We start from the raw sequence: 18,307 nt of genomic DNA on the forward strand, positions 1-18,307 counted from the left end.
ACTCATAAAGATAGCTTCATGGCGTCCCAACGCAGTTGAAGCAGAACACACGCCAACAAACATTATTGTCAGCCTCAAAATAAAAACAAAACGTTCAGCTAAGGGTCAATCAATCAAGGGCGCTTTGAAGAAAATTCCATTTAGATATTACAAATCATAACAGAATGAATCTAAACCAGCTGACTTTTTGTGAAGAGGACATTCATGTACAATAAAAATTAGGCTGGCTCTTCAGGGTCCAACTTTTCTATTTTCTTACTCTTGGACGTGGTCACTGGTGACGGATGCCAGTTTTTTAAATTGTGTTTTTGTAGTTCATTTTATAAAGATCTGAAGTAATCGAAAACAGATCAGCAGAGAGAACTCGAAGTTTAAGCGCCATCATGAAAGGGGAGCTATAAAAATCCACTTAATATTGACAGATAGGTAATGACTTACTCATGCCCACCTTCCTCTTAGGGGTTTCTTGTCTTCCCAGATTCAGAATTTGCCTCAAGAGCTCCCCGGGTGCTCATTACAGAACCAGCCAAACTATCTTTTGCTGAATGGACAAGCACAATCTTTACTAATTTTCTAGCTCCAGTTTCATAAAAACTTCATGGCAGAAATGCAGCTGCAATAAAGGTGAGTAAAGCCCGTACACAGCAGTGTAACCAAATACCATAGTGTACTATTTCATTTAAACCATTATTTAATGAAATATAACTGCCCAGGAAACCAAGGCAGGGAGTCACAGGCTGCTCAAATACATTCCTTTTGAATTGGAGACCACGCCAGATTTGAGCAGCCTTTAACCTATAAGGGGAATAAAGGGTTTTTTTTTTTTTTTTTAAGGCTTCATTTTTAAAAACCAAAAAAAAAAAAAAAGGAAAGGAAAATAAATAGCCATAGGCAGGACTCCAAGTTGCCGAGCACAGGGCCTTCTGCTTTGATGTGTCTGTGGTGCCTAATAAAGCTAAACAGTTGCTTCTGATTCTAAAGGGAACACGGCTGTTTATAACTGAGGTCATATATTTACATCGCACATGTTTTCGAGGGATTTTGAGAAAGGAAGGCTTAGGGGTAGGGCTTTTTTCCTATGTGATCTGTTTTTGCCTTCTCCTCTCCACTGCAACCTTCTTTAGCACTAAGTGGAAATGCCTGACCAACAGGTGCACTGAGCAGATGTGGCTTAGCATCTGGGAATCCACCTAGCTTCTCAGCCCCCCAGGGGTCTCCCTAGGAGACTGTGGGAAATGGAGGTGGCTCCACTTTGTCTTTGTGACCCTTTTGGCTTTGCCCAAACATCTTGGGAAAATGGGGGTTTCTCTATGCTCTGGAACCACCTCATCACCTGAAACATATTCTGAATCGTTGAAGGGCCAAAGTGAAATGTTTTGGCACCTTTCGAGGGATCAGGAGAGGTTATTCTGGCTCAGCCACTGCTGCGGAGCATAACGGTTTTGGAAAAGCAGCCTTGGGAAGGTTGAGAGTTCTTGGTTTCCCATGCGGTTGTGCACATGAAACTGTTCTCCCTGGGGGATAGCCTGAAGGTGACTGAAAGCAAAGGATCAGGACTGAATCTCCCAGCTCCTAGTCATGTGTGTGTACACATCCGCTGGGGGGACCCCCCAAGCCAATGGGTTTACTGGGCTTGTTCAGGCCACTGCGGAAGAGCAGACGATGATGTGGAAGTAACTTTACCACTTGCGCTGAGTGAAAGAGGCCTTCTACTAGCATCTTTCTTCCTGAATTCTCGTGAAATAACTTTTGCAAGAACTAAGATTTCAGAAACCGCACAAAAAAATTTCTGCCAGTCCTTACAGAGTGCTGCAGGACTCTGGGATTTTTTTTCAAATCTAGCAGCAAGCCTGAATTTGTAGATGCAAGCCAAAGGGCTTCAGCTCCGTAAGTGGAAATCAAGATATACTTTACCTGTACTGAACTACTGTTAGATTCTGTTCTCCGCAGTGCCTTGCACATCGGATATACCTCATCCAGCTCGACTTACTAGGTTCCCCACCATCAATAAAGTGCTGTAGTGTCCCATCTTGATCATATATCTAGAGAAGAGGTCAGAAGGTCAAGTAGTTAGAATGAATCATCAGCAATCATTTTCCCTGCTTCCCTTGGTGTCTCTATGTGTCGGCTGCAGAAATTTATTGCCCTTCAGTTTGCTGGTGCTTATTGATGCTTGTGGAAACTCAACCAGAATAACAGGAAAATATTTTTTGGTGATGCAAGTCAGTTACGTTTTTCTTATCAAGCCAATCTTCCCTGTATTAAACATATTTGTGGTATCTCAAGGATGTGAGTGACCATGTTTCCCAAAGAATATTTAACCTATTTTGACAGGCTACTCTTAAGTAATGAGCTGCTGGATAAACAAAGCAGGCTGAAGGGAGAGGCCACACTGACATGGCTGGAACATCCACATAAGAGGCCCCCAGTCTCACACACATAACTGTTTGAAGGCATTCGAGAGGCAGTAACCATCCGTTCAACAAGCTGAGTGGCACCTAGCAGAAGGCAGTTGGAGAGCTATGGAGCTGTACGGAACAAGTCAAACAGACTCTGATTTGGATGAAACAAATGGACTCTCACCTCGTAGAAGACGTAGGACTTCAGCTGTTGGGACTTGAAACTATTAGGAGAGGAGTCATCAAAAAAGAGAGACCCTCGAAAAGGAGGGGAAAAAAATAACTGTTTCCTAGGGATTTTAAATGTCTTCACTGAGGTTGGTCTACTAATATGGCCTTAGGTCATCTCAAGCAGATTTTCTTTCAAGATCAGATTTAAGGAAATGAAGTCTGCTTCAAACTAGGCAATAAGTGTGGGACAAAAGTCTTATGGAAAACAACGAGCCAGCCCAGCACATGCAGAGCCAGTGCTGACAGCAGAGGCGATTGGCTTCCATTCCAAGAATCCAGGTCAGCCTTGGGCACCCTGGAGGATGTGGTATCTAGAGGAGTGGGAGATCAAGGGGTTACATATACACAGGAATTTTAGGTCATCCCCAGTACTAGGGGCATCCAGGAAACAAAAGGTACAGTTCTCAGAGGGACCACGGTACAGCTGGACCTTTGCAAATAAAATCAGCAGTGGGATCCTGGGAGCCGCTGAGGTGTTCCCCAGAGCATGCTGAGAAATGGCTCTTACTCTTGCTGATCAGCCTTTCCACTTTTCCTTTCCCAATAGACTATGAAGAATAAGTCTTAGAGTGAGCCTCACTGGTTACATGTAGGCCCTAAAACCTGTATGGTCATTCATATTAATTTAGCTCAGTATTTCTATTCGGGGGGCCAAAGGGCTTAGGGATGAGTTTGTTTTTATTATCACTAGTCATTTTAAAATAGCTGATGTTTTTTTCACTTTTCTTGAACTCATTTGTCTCCACCTCCAACCCTTCCACTAACCCCACAAATAAAAGACAGACATCAATTTAATAAAGACAATTGTTTGAGAAGTTATGACTGGGTAGCACGCCAGAGTGACTACAGCTGATAATCAATGTAGCCTGAGAAGAATCAAGAGATTCCTGGATTATAGTATATTTAAGATCCATGACTTCTTTAAATTCTGAGTTTTGAGACAATAGTAGAGAATGGAAACACTTCACGTGACAAATACATCTGCTACTTAAGCAATCTAATGACAGACTTCGTATTTAGGTCAGATGACACTGCAGTTATTTTGTTGTTCTTGTTGTTTTTATTTTTGTTTCAGGAAGCTGGTTCAAAGATTCAAAGTCTTAACCCTGAGTCTGCTGTTGACAGCCCATGCGACATTGAACAAAGCCATCAGTTCCTTAAACGCCACTGTTTATCTATAATGGAGCCAAGAATGTTGATGACCCAGCCCTCTGCCCTGTCCTTCCCCCACGAACAAACCTTCTGTGAGGGCTGCAGTGAAATAATGATGAAGCATTTTGAGAAGTAGAATTCTCCTTTGTGTTTCTAGCCAATGTCCTCAACAGCAAGTAAAATTCTTTAACATTTATATGTAGTGGGTGCTACCTTGAGTGTTAGCTAATTTGAACACCCGACACTAGCCAGTCTTTTTTTTTTTTTTAATGAATTTTTGGCAAGGAAGATTGGCCCTGAGCTAACATCTGATGCCAATCTTCCTCTTTTTCTGTTTTTCTCCCCCAAGCCCCAGTACAAAGTTGCATATCCTAGTTGTAGATCATTCTAGCTCTTCTATGTGGCATGCCACCACAGCATGGCTTGGTGAGCAGTGTGTAGGTCCATGCCCAGGATCAGCACTGGTGAACCCCGGGCGGCCAAAGCAGAGCGCAGGAACTCAGCCACTTGGCCATGGGGCCGGCCTGCAGCCAGTCAGTCTTGAAAATGAGTAAACAAAGTGTTTCTTCCTATACTGTTGTTTCAGCAATAATCTCCTTAAACTAAGTATATAGTGACTATAGCAATCCTACGATTTTTGCCTGCCTGATGAAACTGCTACTTGCCTTGAGGAAAAGTAGATGGCTATTTGTCAGGTTTTTTTCCAAATATCACACAACGTAGCACATGGCATGAGGCTGAGCCTCCTTGGCTTCCACTAACACTGATATTCCACTATTTCACATGAAACTGTGACAAAAATGTCATGCGCCAATTAGATGCCATAACTGCACCCAATCAGAGTTGAGGCAGCTCATTTAACCTTGATACTCTTCTCTCCCTCAGCCCCCAGAGCCCAGCCATCACCTAATCCTGTTGGTGGGTCCTAAATCCACCAAAATCCTAAATACTTTTCAAGTGCACCTATCTCTCCCTCTCCACTGTTACCATCCTAGCCCAAAGCAGCTTCCTTTCTCACCGGAAGTATTGCAACAGTCTCTTAACGGATCTCCCTGCAGATTCTCCAGGCCCCTCCAGCCTAGTCTCTAAACTGTAGCCAGAGGGCTCTTTCAAAACACAAATCTGATTATATCCATTTCACCCAACTTCCCCCCAAAATAAAAGCTTCATAAATGTCATAAAATGTCAAGTCATAACAACATATATTCACAGCACGTGGGATTTCCTCCAGGGAGCTCATCAGGCTAATAGGGCAGCACTCCCACCAAACTTATTTAAGGAGGCCAACCACGTGTGCCAAACTTTGCATTTGGCTCAAGAAAACCCTGGGCCCTTTCTGGTCTGTGCTGTGAAGGTTTAACATTTAAACTCAGCGTTTTGTGAAAGAGAAATAATGGGCCAGAAGGTACTGATGCCCATTTCTGGGAGGGAGAGTAAAATTGGGAAAACCAGGATACCCAAATGTGAGCGCTGAGTAGGAAGTAGGACGCAGTCTCAGAAGAGCTTCAGGTACTCACTGGGGCCCTGTCATTACTCCCCACCATTGGCTCACCTTTGTTGCCATTTAAGAGCTCAGATTAAAAAAAAAGAGGGGGGGTAAAACTCCACATGTAACTGAAGTACACAAGGAGCCTGAGCCTGAATCCTGGCAGGGGCTTCCTCCCAGAAGAGAAGGATCTGCAAGTGGGGAAATGTTTCAACAGGCTTCAGTCTAGAGCAGCAGCAACAAGTTCAAGTTCAGGAAATTGTTCTTGGAGGTTGCATTGACATCTACATTTGTGTGACACTAAAACGAAATTTTAAGTTAGATACCGAATAGGTTTAAAAAATTTAAGGAATTTAAGGAGGTGAGTTAATGCCAAGACCCAGAGTGATTTTGTTTTCATTACCTTTCAAAAGATTTAAAATAAGCAGAAAAATAATGGAAAATCATGTGTAAAGTGTTTAGACAATCCCCTCAGGACCTATGAAAATGTTGAAAAGGTCAGAAGTTTTTATTCATTCAAAACGTGAGTATGAAGTCACAAAAAGTTAAATTTAGATTAAGGGAGATTTCAATGTGAAAGAACATTTGAATAAAGCACAGTTTTGCAGAAAGCTATGGACTTTATTCTGGATGAACATCAACAACCTAAGTTTTACTATTTGCTCTGTTCTTTCTAAGGAAGCAGAACAAATGACTCTCTCGAGGTAGAAGAAATATATGTAAAGAAACACACAGGACATTTGGTGGGAAACGGTTAAATTCTGCAATGGAAAATCCTCAAAACTGTAGGAAGTATATTTGGCATATTTGTTTTAGAAAGCTAGTTTCAACATTGCTGAAAGGGAGTATAAAATGGCACACTCACACTGGAGACCATTTTGGCAATATTGAAAAAAGTTGACAATGCATATATCCTACAACTCAGCAATTTCACTTCTAGAAAATTACTCCAATGAAACTCTGATACATGTGCCTAAGGAGACAAGTTGAAGGGCATTCGTTGTAGCATTGTTTGTAATAGTAAACAATTAGAAGTAATAGAAATATCCACCATCAGAAGAATAAATAAATTGTGGTTTATTTATTCGACAAAATAGTATAAAACACTTAAAATGAATTAACCGGATCTGTTTGTATTAAGATTCAGTTGATATAGATAAATATCAAAAACATAATGTTGATTGAGAAAATTGGGTTGCAGATTGATACATATGATACCATTGCCTAACATTCAAAATATACAAAATAACACTCAATAGATTATTTTATAATGGTGTATATTGTAATGTACATATAGCAATCTATCCATATATATCTATACATATAGTAAAATTCTGAAAAGACACAGTGGAAGGACTCCTGATAACTGTAGCAGAATGCTGGCCTTGGGAAAGAAGGAAATGGAAAGAAAACAAAGGGAACTAATATTTTATCTGAAATGCCTCATTTTTCTTAAAAAAAATTCTAAAGCAAATATGGCAAAGTATTAATACTCATTTTTTTGATGGCCTGCATATCGGAAATTATATACTATACTTTGTGCTTTTCTGATTTTTTTCAAAAAAATCAAAGAAAGAAAAATAAACAAAAAGAAACCCTAGGCATTTATTTCTTTGTAGTTCAGTTTTTGCATGCGTTGTTAAAATAGAGAAGCTGACTATCTTACCTAAGGTTAAAGACCATATCTGTGTTACCCTCCTAGGAAAATATTTGTCCTATGTATCACTACATTATCAGCCACTGATTTCTTTTGTGATTGTTGTTGTTGCTATTTTAAAACCACTGTTTTTGGTCTGTACTTTCTCTTTTATCTTATATCAATGGAAGTAGAAATATAAGTAAGGGGCAGAGCTAACTGTTACCTTTTTAAGGGGATTATTACAGTTTTCAATCCAATAATATTTACTGGGATGCCACACATGAAATAATGATCACACAAATTCTCGCTCATTGCAAACCGTGCATGGTATTAGCTGAAAACAACCAGGTGAATGGTGTTTTATCGCAATCCTGGCTATCAGGAAACGCCACTCTCTCCCACAATCTTATTATTCTAGAACAAGAATCCACTTTAAATGAGCACAGCATGAGTAAAAAATGCCCCAGTGTTGTGTGTTATAAACACTGGTCATGAGTGGCTCGTCCACGGCTTTGTCACTTATAAATGTTGCCAACTTACGTTAACAATAATAATAATCATGGAAACAATGTAAGTCAGCAACTGACCTGGGCCCGTTTTAACATAATAGTAAGAAAACCACCTTCTGAATGATCAGAATTTGTGTATATTGGTGGCTCCAAGCAATCTGTTTCTCTAAAGCAAGATTCGCGAACTAGTGGCTTTCAGGCTGAATGCAAGCAATTGACTAACTTTGGTTTCCTTCCACTGTGTTTAAAAATTTGGAAATTTTACCTAATTTCAAATTTTTCTTGAAAAAAAATCAAAAGATGGGTCCCCCAATCTCTGGCAATAATCCACAAACTGAGAAAAAGAAGGTGGCCATGTGCTTTTCTAGTTCTCCATAGTCCCTACCACTCCCTATCGTCTTACATGCTCCCTATTTCACTAATTTACTTACCTGGTTGGCTTCATTAAGCATTTACCTTTGTAATCCCAGCTGTAAAGGAATTATTGCTACCACTGAAAATGAGTCTGTTACAGCTGGGGACACTTGCAAGCAAAACCGGTTGAACTGATAGCCTGGAAACATTGCAAATATTCATCACTCCTGTGCTGCCCAGAAGCCATCATCATCTCACCAAGATCCAAGGTTTCTGTGCTGAAGTTTTCCAAGGAATGGGGTTGCAGAGAAGACAGATCATTTCTTTCATTTTTACCAGCAGAGGCTATCAATGATCTTTGTAAGCAAGAAATCTTGTTTAGTTCAAAGAAGTCTTAAATATAATTCCACTATAAAAACTGACAAAAACAAAGTCTACCAGGCACCCCACCAGCTCAACTAACTTCAGCCTTGCTCTCTGAGGCGGGTCGTGGGACATCATCAAGGGCCCGCAGTGAACTGGGGGACCCTGTTTGAAAAACCACAGGCAGAGCACTTCCTCCAGTAGACAGGCCTCCATGAAGATTTTGGTCACCAGTTCTCTTGCTAGAACGCTGAGTACCTTGGCTAAAATTAGAGCCCAGGAAAATCAGATTTGGAAGGGACCTCAGAGACCATCTGTTCCAACCTGATTAGTTTATACATAAGGAAGTGAGGTTTCCAAAAGTTAGTGACTTAGACAAAGGGAGACTACTAGTCAGTGGCAGAAGGAGGCCTCATCTCCAGGCGTCCTCACAACCTTCCATCCTTCTGCCTTCCCATTGGGAGAGTGCTGAGGCCCCCTTCACCTCACTGAATCCTGCAAATACACTGAAGAAAGCCAATGACCATAAACAAAAGGAACTTGAGTTACAACTTAAACATTAATCCTCTCCTCCCAGAACCTCGGTCCCTGAATTTTGGCATGGGAAAAAAAAGATCCAAAGGTTTTATACAAAAAAGATGAGCTGACTTTCAGGGAGTAGGGAGCCGTGTCAGCTCCCTCTCCTGTATTTCCCACCTGCCATGTCCCTGTGCTGAGGCCCCAGACTCCAGCATTTGGTTGCGTGCTGGAATGCCAGCCTCCTTCAGTTTTCACTGAGCAGCTGACGTGAGGGAGTGTATTTTATGCCCAAACTTCTAACACAGGGCCCAGCACACAGAAGGAACTCAAAACATGCTGAAGTGAACTGAATTCTCCCAATAATTCTATAGCTTCTTAAAGATCATAGATTTTATTCAAAGCTGGAGAAGAAATCACTACTAAATACAATTAAAATTCTATTCTAAGCACGAACAACTAAGGCTTTTTAAAGAAAATATCACATCCTCCTTGAACCTAACTCCTTTCAAGTCTATGAAATGCAAAGGTGAATTTCATATGATGATTAAAATGTAATCAACAATTACCAGAGAAAAGGGCTGACAGGAGGTCTTTGGGAGTTTTCCAGGTTAGACCTGAGAACTCAGCCCTGTCTTAAGTCCTTTCACAGCGCCTGCAGGATCCAGGGAAGAATAGATATAAAGATGGTCTCTCGGAACCCTCTGCCTATTCTCCACACAGATCCTTTACATGGCCCCATCTTCCTGTAAAATTCTGGAAATTAGGGTTCCAATAATTAGTAATTTCAAATTAGTAATTTGAGAAACTCAATTGAAAAATATACTGTTTGCCACGATGGATAAAAATGTTTTACTGTGAGATTCCTCTGTGTCAGGAGGGAGAGGTGGAATATTGTGTGGCTCATGGATAGCCACTCAACTAATAATATTATTATTGACTAAAGAATAGTTCTTGACTGGTTTGACTGTGAAAATTTAAAAACCAGAATACCTCTGTTGCTAAATAAAAGATTTTACTTTTAATAGCATAGTCAAAAGAGGAGACTTTCTTAAGCATTACCAGTGAAAACACAATTGAAGTCACTCCAGTCAGGAGTGAGCAGAGAGGGCAGAGGACAGAGGTCAAGAGCATGCATGTGGGTGTCTGCTCCATTGCGTGTGAGTTACAATCATGGCTCCACCTTGGATAGCCATGTGACTTTGGGCAGTTACTTAACCTCTTGCGAAAGCTGAGAACTTCTTTGAAAAACTGGTGCTAATGATAGTCCCTATGTCAAAGGGCTGGCATGAAAATCAAAAGAGCTAGTATATAGAAAGGACTTAAATGAGTGCAGGGCACACAGTAAGAGCCCAAAGAGCATTAGCTACCCTTAGGCCATCACTGTGTTTAGATGGGAATTGTCAGCTCAGGCATAATTTGCTAAGCTGCTCATGGACAGCACAGATAATATGTGCAGCATACACAAACTCATTATTGCTAAGGTTACCAGACTGTAAGCTCATTGAGGGCAGGAATGTATTTTAAATATTTAAAAAATTTCCCCATAGGTACCTTACACAAGGCTTTGTACATACCAGGAAGTCAGCTCTCGTTGAAAAAGAAAGAGAGGGAGAGAAAGAGAAAGAAGAAAAAACTGGGGAGAACATAAGGAAGGTATAAGGAATAAATCAGTCATTCTACTTTATGTTTTTATCTCCCAGATGAGTCTATCAAAAAATAAAACAAAATAGTAAAAATGCTGAATGAATGTAAATACTATCTAGAAAACAATAAGGAAGCATTTCTTCAGTCCTACATTTTCCATTTCCTAAATTTAATGTCTTCAGTTTAATGCAGTGTTATAAAAATGTCATCCAAAAGACACAGGCACCCACCACACGAAGTATTCCTGGAGCATATCTATAAATAACAGGTAGTTATTACAACTACCAGGTGTTTTAATTAATTGTGGCTTCAGGACCCCAACAGCCTTCTCACTGAAATCACCCACCACGTAGGATTGCTTGACCTCTGAAGTCACTGACACTTCTGGCCCAGGGAGGCCTCACCTCACAGTGCCTCACTTCTACACAAACGTTGAACACGTTCAAGGTAGGTGAACTGTCTGTGCAATCAAATGTACCTGGATGAGGAGCAGGGGACATTTGTGGATGGCAGCCTGGAACATCAGATCAACAGGGAGCACTGTCATCCAGGGCCTCCGGGTACTGCTTCCCAATCTAGAGGGGAAGACAGCAAGAACCACAGCACTGTGGTCTCCTAACCTCTTTACTTTTGAACTTTCAAATCAAGCTAAATCAAAGCTTGAGAAGAGAGACCACAAATCCATACTTTAAAAATGAATGAAAGCCTCTGCCTCTACCTTAACAAAAAGAGCAACAGCTACACATTTGTGTGGGGCTTTAGTTTATAAAATACTTTCAAAAGCTTATGTGATCTTTATAACTGACCCAGAAGGTAGGCTGGAACATTATTCTGTTTTCCAGACAAGAAACCTTGGGCTGAGGAAGGTTAAATGATGTGCATTTGGTAAGTGAGTGTGACAAGGATGAAATCCTCCTGAATCTTAGGCCACCATGTTATTGCTTTTCTCATCACATCCATTTGCCCTCTCAGGGAGAAATAGTAGAGCTTTTTCTTTAAAAGCATCGAAATTCTCCAAATGAAGGCTATAAAAATGTTCGTAATGATTAATAATGTCATTTATCAAACATAGACCTATTTTCAGAGCAATGTCAATTTAGCGAGAATTACTTAATCTGTTAGTAAAATTTACACAAAGCAACCATGCAATGGATAAAGACACAACTCCCCACCTCTATGTAAAACCACTTTCCTGCCATGGCAACGTACCATAGAGACCAGCAACAGCAAAAAACGGGCAAGGCATAAGCCTGTGGATGAAGATGCATATTTTACAACAAAAGCTTCTTCATTAAAGCAAATGCCAGCTAGTGCCCATAATAATATATAAATAAATATTTATACATATAAATATATAAATCAATATAGTGCCCATATTTATTTGTGTTCAGCTTTTCAACTTTTCTCAAATATATAATACTATAAGCTTATTTCAATAATTTCTCCCTCCTCCCTCCATTAGAATTAACTTATTTTGTTGTTATGTCTAATAAGAAAACTCTATCCTCTCAGTTGGGTTTGGAATATTCGGAATGTTTGGAATGCCAAGATTCTAAGATGAAGCTTCAAAGGTCAAGTAATAAATGCCCCATAAAATAAATGAGTAATGGTTATATACACCGTTGCTGTATTTTCAGTAATGCTGATATAAAGCTATATACTGTACTCTGTCAATTCACATTCATCAAGTTCCAGAAATATTAGAAAATCATTAGAGGTTTATGTTGAGTTTGCAGATAATACTAACATATAAGTCAAGACTGAAATATGGTAATCAGAAAAACAGTTGAAAAGTGTCAATAAACTGTAAAACACCCGTGGTGGTGTTTGTGAAGCCTGCATCAGAGAGCCGGCCATGTGAAGAAATGGAGATGGGTATTTTGGTCACACTGTGGGTCAGCTGCTGCTAAGTGTCAGGCTAACAGAGGAGAGCGGGTGACTCTGAGGATTCCAGAGGCCCGGGAGCTCCCGAGAGCTAGAGAGCATTTGGTGAATCCCACTTATCTCCCAGGACGGAGGCAGCCGTCGATAGGAAGCCTGCCATCCATCAATCTGGAGTCTTCCTCAGACATCCTCTGTCTGTTGATCAGAGGAAGACTTTGGGGAATCAGCCTTTCATTATCAGGATTTTGTCTGTGATCTGAACAAGCCACTGAACCTTTAACTTTTCACTTGGCAGAAGCATATATGCTGGAAAAGTCCTGACAGTTCATTCATTTTGCTCCATCCTGGAGCCAGCTGATGTCTGACTGGTGAGACCCGCCCTCTTTGATGTTGTACTCTTTTGAGAGTGCCCTGCTGTGAAAAAAATTTTATCCGTCCAAATTAAAGAGAAATATTTCTGCATCCAGCTGTTAGCTGTGACATGTTTGCCATTTTTCAGGGCACTGGCTTGGTGCCATCGACTGCTCTGCTGCAACCCTATCCTTTTCACTCTCCTCTGTCACCACAATAATATCCACAGTGCACAACTGTCTCCAGTGTCCGTGCAACATCAACACCAAGGAGGAAAATACCGCTAATTCCTACATTGCTCAGAACAGCCTTGGAAATATTTTCACGCAGCAATTTCTTTTTCATTTCTTTTCTTCCTTTTTTTTCAAGTATCAACACGAATGTCTTTCACAAACTGTAAAATTCTTTGACACAAGCCACCCATTTAAAAATTGCTTCAATTCAGTTTTTCAAAACTCCAGTTTTAATTAAAGCAATCAACAAGAAGTCCTGACCTCTACTAAATATATTCACAAATGAAATGGATTTGGATCCTGTGGAAACTGGTTTCACATGTACTGAGTCCACGTTTAAAAATGGACAATTTTTCAGTGAAGAGAACTGTGTATAAATGAAGAAAAACTCTCATGAAAGCTTGAATAAACATTTAGATCTAAGTAATCAAGAAAGCCTGTATCTTCTCATATTTATTAAGTGCCATTTTGAGGCTTATAAAAATCGCTGCCATGAATTGTGTGTCTTATAAACAAAGGGCAGCTCACATTATTACCACGTTTTTCTCCATACGCTGAGATGAATGAGTAAAACACCAGAGTTTCCAGCTTCCCTCCCATCCTGGCCTTTCTCGCTCTTCTCTGGCCTTTCGCTTTTGCTGGTGTGGAAACGAATCAGTGGAACGGGATCTCAGCACTTAGCATCAGAGAATCCTGCCTTGCAACTGATCCTGGTCTCTGACTCGCAAACATACACAGCTACTCATCATCCTCTCTCACATACCTGAAAGGTGGATTTTGAAAAAAAAATAAACAACAATACTATGGTATATGTGAGAAAGTATCAATTTTGGAAAATAAACCAGAGAGAAATTTGAATTAACATGCTCCTCCACTTGGAAAAACAAAGCCTTAGTTTTCCACCAAACAGGAAAGGGAACAATTATGCTGTTAAAATAATCCTAGAAATAATACCAGTGTGAACTGATGGGATTTGCACATTATCTACGACAGTATACTAAATAGTTCTACACTTGAGAACTAGGAAATAACACATTGAAGTTATTGCACACACCATGGCACATACGTGGATTCTCCATATGGGGCATGCACTACATCTTATGGAGTACTATTTAACCCTTACTGTAGTGGAAATTTGTGGTTTGCAAATTCTAGTGGGTATGATACTATACAGACCTTGGTGAAAACTATTACTGATTTTACACCTCAGCACAGCAGCTACTGAAGAATATGACTTCCAAGAAGCAGCTTGGACCAAAGCCTAGGTGTGAGCTGCTATGTTAGACAGTAATCATATTAAACACTTAGAAGGTACTAAGTAGGGGATGTTTGCAAAGGGAATGTCCCTAAAAAATCAGAGAGAGGCTACTTCCATGGATGTGTGGACACATACACAATGTGCCCTAGAGCTCACCCACTTTTTTTAGCAAGAACTTTCTAAAGACACAGAATGTTTGTCCCAATGAAGTAATGGTTTCCTATGGTTTTACTTCTTTTCAGAGCAGTCTACAGCTTTATTTCTTCGCTGAAATGTGTCACTCTGTAAATTATTATGTTTTCCTAAGTCTACGACATTCTTTTCCTAACCACACCAATAAAGTGTGATTGTCAGACACACTTTATTAAGGGGAAAGCAGCCATCTGTCGAGGGTAGAAAACATATTTTCAGATCTTAAATAATTTAGGAGACATTCCTTACGTCAAGTCTGGACAGTGTGAGCATGCACTCAATTCCCAATTTACGCCATCCTGCCCTGGATCACAGGACAATGGCAGAAATGAAGTCAACCCTCAACTTCAGGGTGCTAGAGAAAGTAAGAGCATGAGGGTCACCAGTGGCCTAGGCTAGCCATGGTTCCAAGAGAGAGCCCCCTGAGGTTGCTGTGCTCCCAAGATAACTTCTTATAGGAAAAACTTAATGAAATTCCAAGTTTGTCCTGGAGCAAGAAACATGGCAGAGGGATGGATTTTGGCTTTTCAGAACCATTTTTCTTGAAGGAATGGTTGCACAGTTGTCCAGAGGACTGAAGAAACATATTTGTTTGCCACAGGTCTCTTCCTCATCAAGATCCAGGAGATGAGGTACCAAGGGTAGAAGGTAATGGCAATAATGATAAGCCTCGAATGTAGACCTCTGACCTCTCAGACAACATTCTTTCAACAAACATTCAATAAGCAGCTACTATGTGCTAGTCACTGTGCTCAGCACAGAGCTTTAAAAACTTGACACCCAGTCCTCGCCCTCAAGTAACTGACAATTCAACAGGAGAAAGACACACATAAACAAATCAGAAGACATTTATTCTGGCACCACAATCTGTAGATTTTCCCATCAGTCTTTGGTCATTTGATGTCTACAATGGGGTTCCTAAGTGTAGGAAGGGTAATCCATCACAATTTTACAAGAAGGACATCAGAACTTAAAGGGAGAGTTAAAGCTGAGTATTTAAACATATTCTGGATGGTGAAGGCAGCATTACACAAATGTTTGATTAAAATCCTCCAGATAATAACCTCAGTGAGGGCAAAGATAAAATCTGTCTTGTTTGCCATCGCATCCCTAGTGATTAACACAGAGCTTAGCACACTGTAGTGCCTGGTGTTCAACAAATGCTTGTTGGTTAGTTGGATGAATGGATAGATGGATGCAAGTGTGGATGGGTAGGTAGATGAATGGATGGACAGTCAGAAGGATAGAGAAGAAAGGATAGGATACCTTCTAGGTACCCAAGAACTAAGGGCTGGCCATTAGTGTTCTCTGGGCAGATCAACCCAGCTAAGACAGAGTTGAACATCCAACCGGGAGAATTTTAAAAGATGTAACATTCCCCGAAAAACTGTGCTTTGCTTCACTGGCTGAAATTAACACTTCCTTTACTATTTTTCCCCTTAATTCTCTGTTTCTTTTATTTCAACTTACTGAGGTATAATTGACAAATAAAATTGTAAGATATTTAAAGCGTACTTTGTGGTGATGTGCTATATTTATACATTGTGAAAGAATTCCCACTCTCTCCCAATCTAGTTAATTAACGCTTCCATCACTTTACTTATTTATTTTGGGTGAAAACATTTAACTTCCTTTAAAAATGGAACTCTGCAGAGTTGAGGCCACCGAAGAGCAGCTGGATGGAGACTTCAGCCAACGGCGAGGCCAGAGGCTACCCAGAGCCTGGCACATACCTGGCTCTCTGCAAATATTGGTCCCTCCTTCCATTCCCACCCCTAAACTGTCCCCTGCTGAGGGTTACTGTTACTATCCCTGGTCTTCCCTTTAGGTGACTCTTTTTCCACCCTCCATCGTGCTTCAATCCCTCTCTTTCGGCCCAGGGCGCACTCTCATCAGGATCCCAGTAGCTGCAACTTATACCTACTTGCAAATCTGGGTAAGGTGCTACTCCTGAAAGAATATTCGCATTTTGAGCTTTATCTTCAAGTGAGGCTTGAAAAGGGGTATACTCTTTTAAAGGAACGTGAAGTGCCATAGTAAGGGCTGAAGTTATTCTGAAGAGGATAAAGGACCACTCCTGGACCCTCCGATTGCATAGATGGTTCGTTTGGTCCTCACAGAGATCCAGGGTGAGGCCACTGACCGTGCAGCTGCAGTTGCAGGACAAGAGCAGAGAAGAAGCTCAGAGGAGAAGGTAAGGGATTCTGGTGACAGGGGCAACCCCAGCTCCTCCTGCAGAAGAATTTTCTGCAGATCCTTTCCAGGGGGTCCCAGCAGAGCCATTAGGCCTCACTTTCATAAAGAGCCTCAAATTTAGACCTTTGAAGTCATTTCCCAATGAGGTTATACATACAATCACAGAGATAGACTGACAGGGCTAAAAGAAGAAGGCCTTCTTTGCACGCTAAACTTCGGTCCTTTGATCGGACCACACTGCCTGTAGTGAGCCATAAATTAACATTTTTATAAATCCTGTAATTAACTTATGAATAGCACAATTATATGTTTCTGGTATTAAAAGCATCAAGTTGTTAAAGGTAAACATTTAAAGTATACCACTGTTTTTGTAACCCTGTTTTGGCATCTTTTCATTTTTCGATATATCAAGGGCCTCAAAAAATGGAAGTGTCCCAGGCCTCTAAACAGCCCTGGTTTGGGACTGTTAATAAAACTCTTTTCACACAGTTGGGCCAGAGGGCTGGCAAGTGTGCAGCCGGTGAGGGGACACGGCGCCTTCCCACAGAGAGACAGCCCTGTGTTCCTGGATAGGCAGTCAAGTCCACAAGGCACGATTCCCCGGAAATCCAACCCAGAGATCCAGTAAACCTGAACATCTGGGGCCTGAGGTTTGCAAATCCTCTGTTTAGCAGAGGTATAACTAATGTCAACACCCAAAGAAAAGCAACCACCTCATTTCCACATTGTTATAACCTGTATGCTTCCTAATTTTTAGAAGACTTAGAATTCCCTTCTTTCTACAGGAAGTATCTGTGGGCTGAAAGGAATGAATAGAAAGAAATCTCTTTTACTGGGGTCCATTGAGGGATTTCAGGCTAGGCTACAAACACCTTGAAATCTCAAGAAAATGGTGTATGTGAATATAAGTAATCTTCTGGGAAGAAAGCTCATCGCTTCTAGCAGATGGACAGACACACACACACACACACACACACACACACACACACAAAACTACTGCCAAATTCCACACATTCAGATAGAAGAAGAGTATTGCATGGAGAAATGGAGATAACATCTGGATGAGCTAGAATTCTTGGGGTGCTCTGTATACTTTTAAGGAGGCCCTCTTCAGAGTTGGATAGGTTTCTCTGGTCTCTGAAGCACTGGATCTCATTCTCATTCCCTCTTCTACACAGCCAGAGACCCTGGGCTTCCTATGTCCCTTCTACTGTAATTTCATTTTGTATTTGATTGCAATTGCATTTTGATGTATTGGTTTTTCCTAAATCTCTGACCACACTTTCAGGACCACTAGAACAGTAAACTGGAATAGAGTCTTTTGGTTGGTTTGTTTCATAAAACAGATATTTTTAGGTTGGAGATCATGTGAGTGGGCAGCTCAGTCTTTCAGCTTTGGGAACAGTAAGCACTGCCTATTGCTGGATTTAGTGAGTCAATGGTTATTAATACTCCAAAGCATCCCCCTTCGGCTTTCATCAAACCCTTTGATCCCACCATTTTTTCCTACTAAAAAGAAAGTATACAATCACATTAAATCAGCCCACCAATAGAATCACTTGCTTTGTAAGCTGTAAAGTTTTTATAAATTAAGGAATAATTTATAAGTTATCTGCCTCTGGCTTTTGTCTTTGTATTTCCTACTTAATTCATTGGTAGACGAGCTACAAATTAGAAATCCTGGGTTCTAATTCTGACTTCAGCAGTACTAACTTTGTGACTGAGGTAAGTCACTTAACCTGACTCTCTCTATCAGTTGATGTTAATCTAGATGATCTTTGGGATCCTCCAGCCCAACTTCTATGACTCCATAAATTTATGACTATGTAAATGTGTCTTAAACATAAGAACTTGGTTGCTGGAACCCAGAAGGATAAAAGCCATAACACAACCATTT

The 18,307-nt window shown here is 40.7% G+C and overlaps 1 protein-coding gene across 3 annotated transcripts in view; it reads right to left on the bottom strand.

Annotated features, from left to right (window-relative positions):
• The window catches only part of PRDM6 (PR/SET domain 6), a 124,800-nt gene that overhangs the window by 57,016 nt on the left and 49,477 nt on the right, over positions 1-18,307 (bottom strand). For all 3 annotated transcript variants that reach the window (XM_070569413.1, XM_070569412.1, XM_070569414.1), the window contains one exon: positions 1,915-2,042. In XM_070569413.1, coding sequence (XP_070425514.1) covers positions 1,915-2,042 — 128 coding nt within the window. The remainder of the gene's footprint in view (positions 1-1,914; positions 2,043-18,307) is intronic.

The sequence above is a fragment of the Equus przewalskii genome, chromosome 13, assembly GCF_037783145.1.
Source record: "Equus przewalskii isolate Varuska chromosome 13, EquPr2, whole genome shotgun sequence".
NCBI classification, from domain to species: domain Eukaryota; kingdom Metazoa; phylum Chordata; class Mammalia; order Perissodactyla; family Equidae; genus Equus; species Equus przewalskii.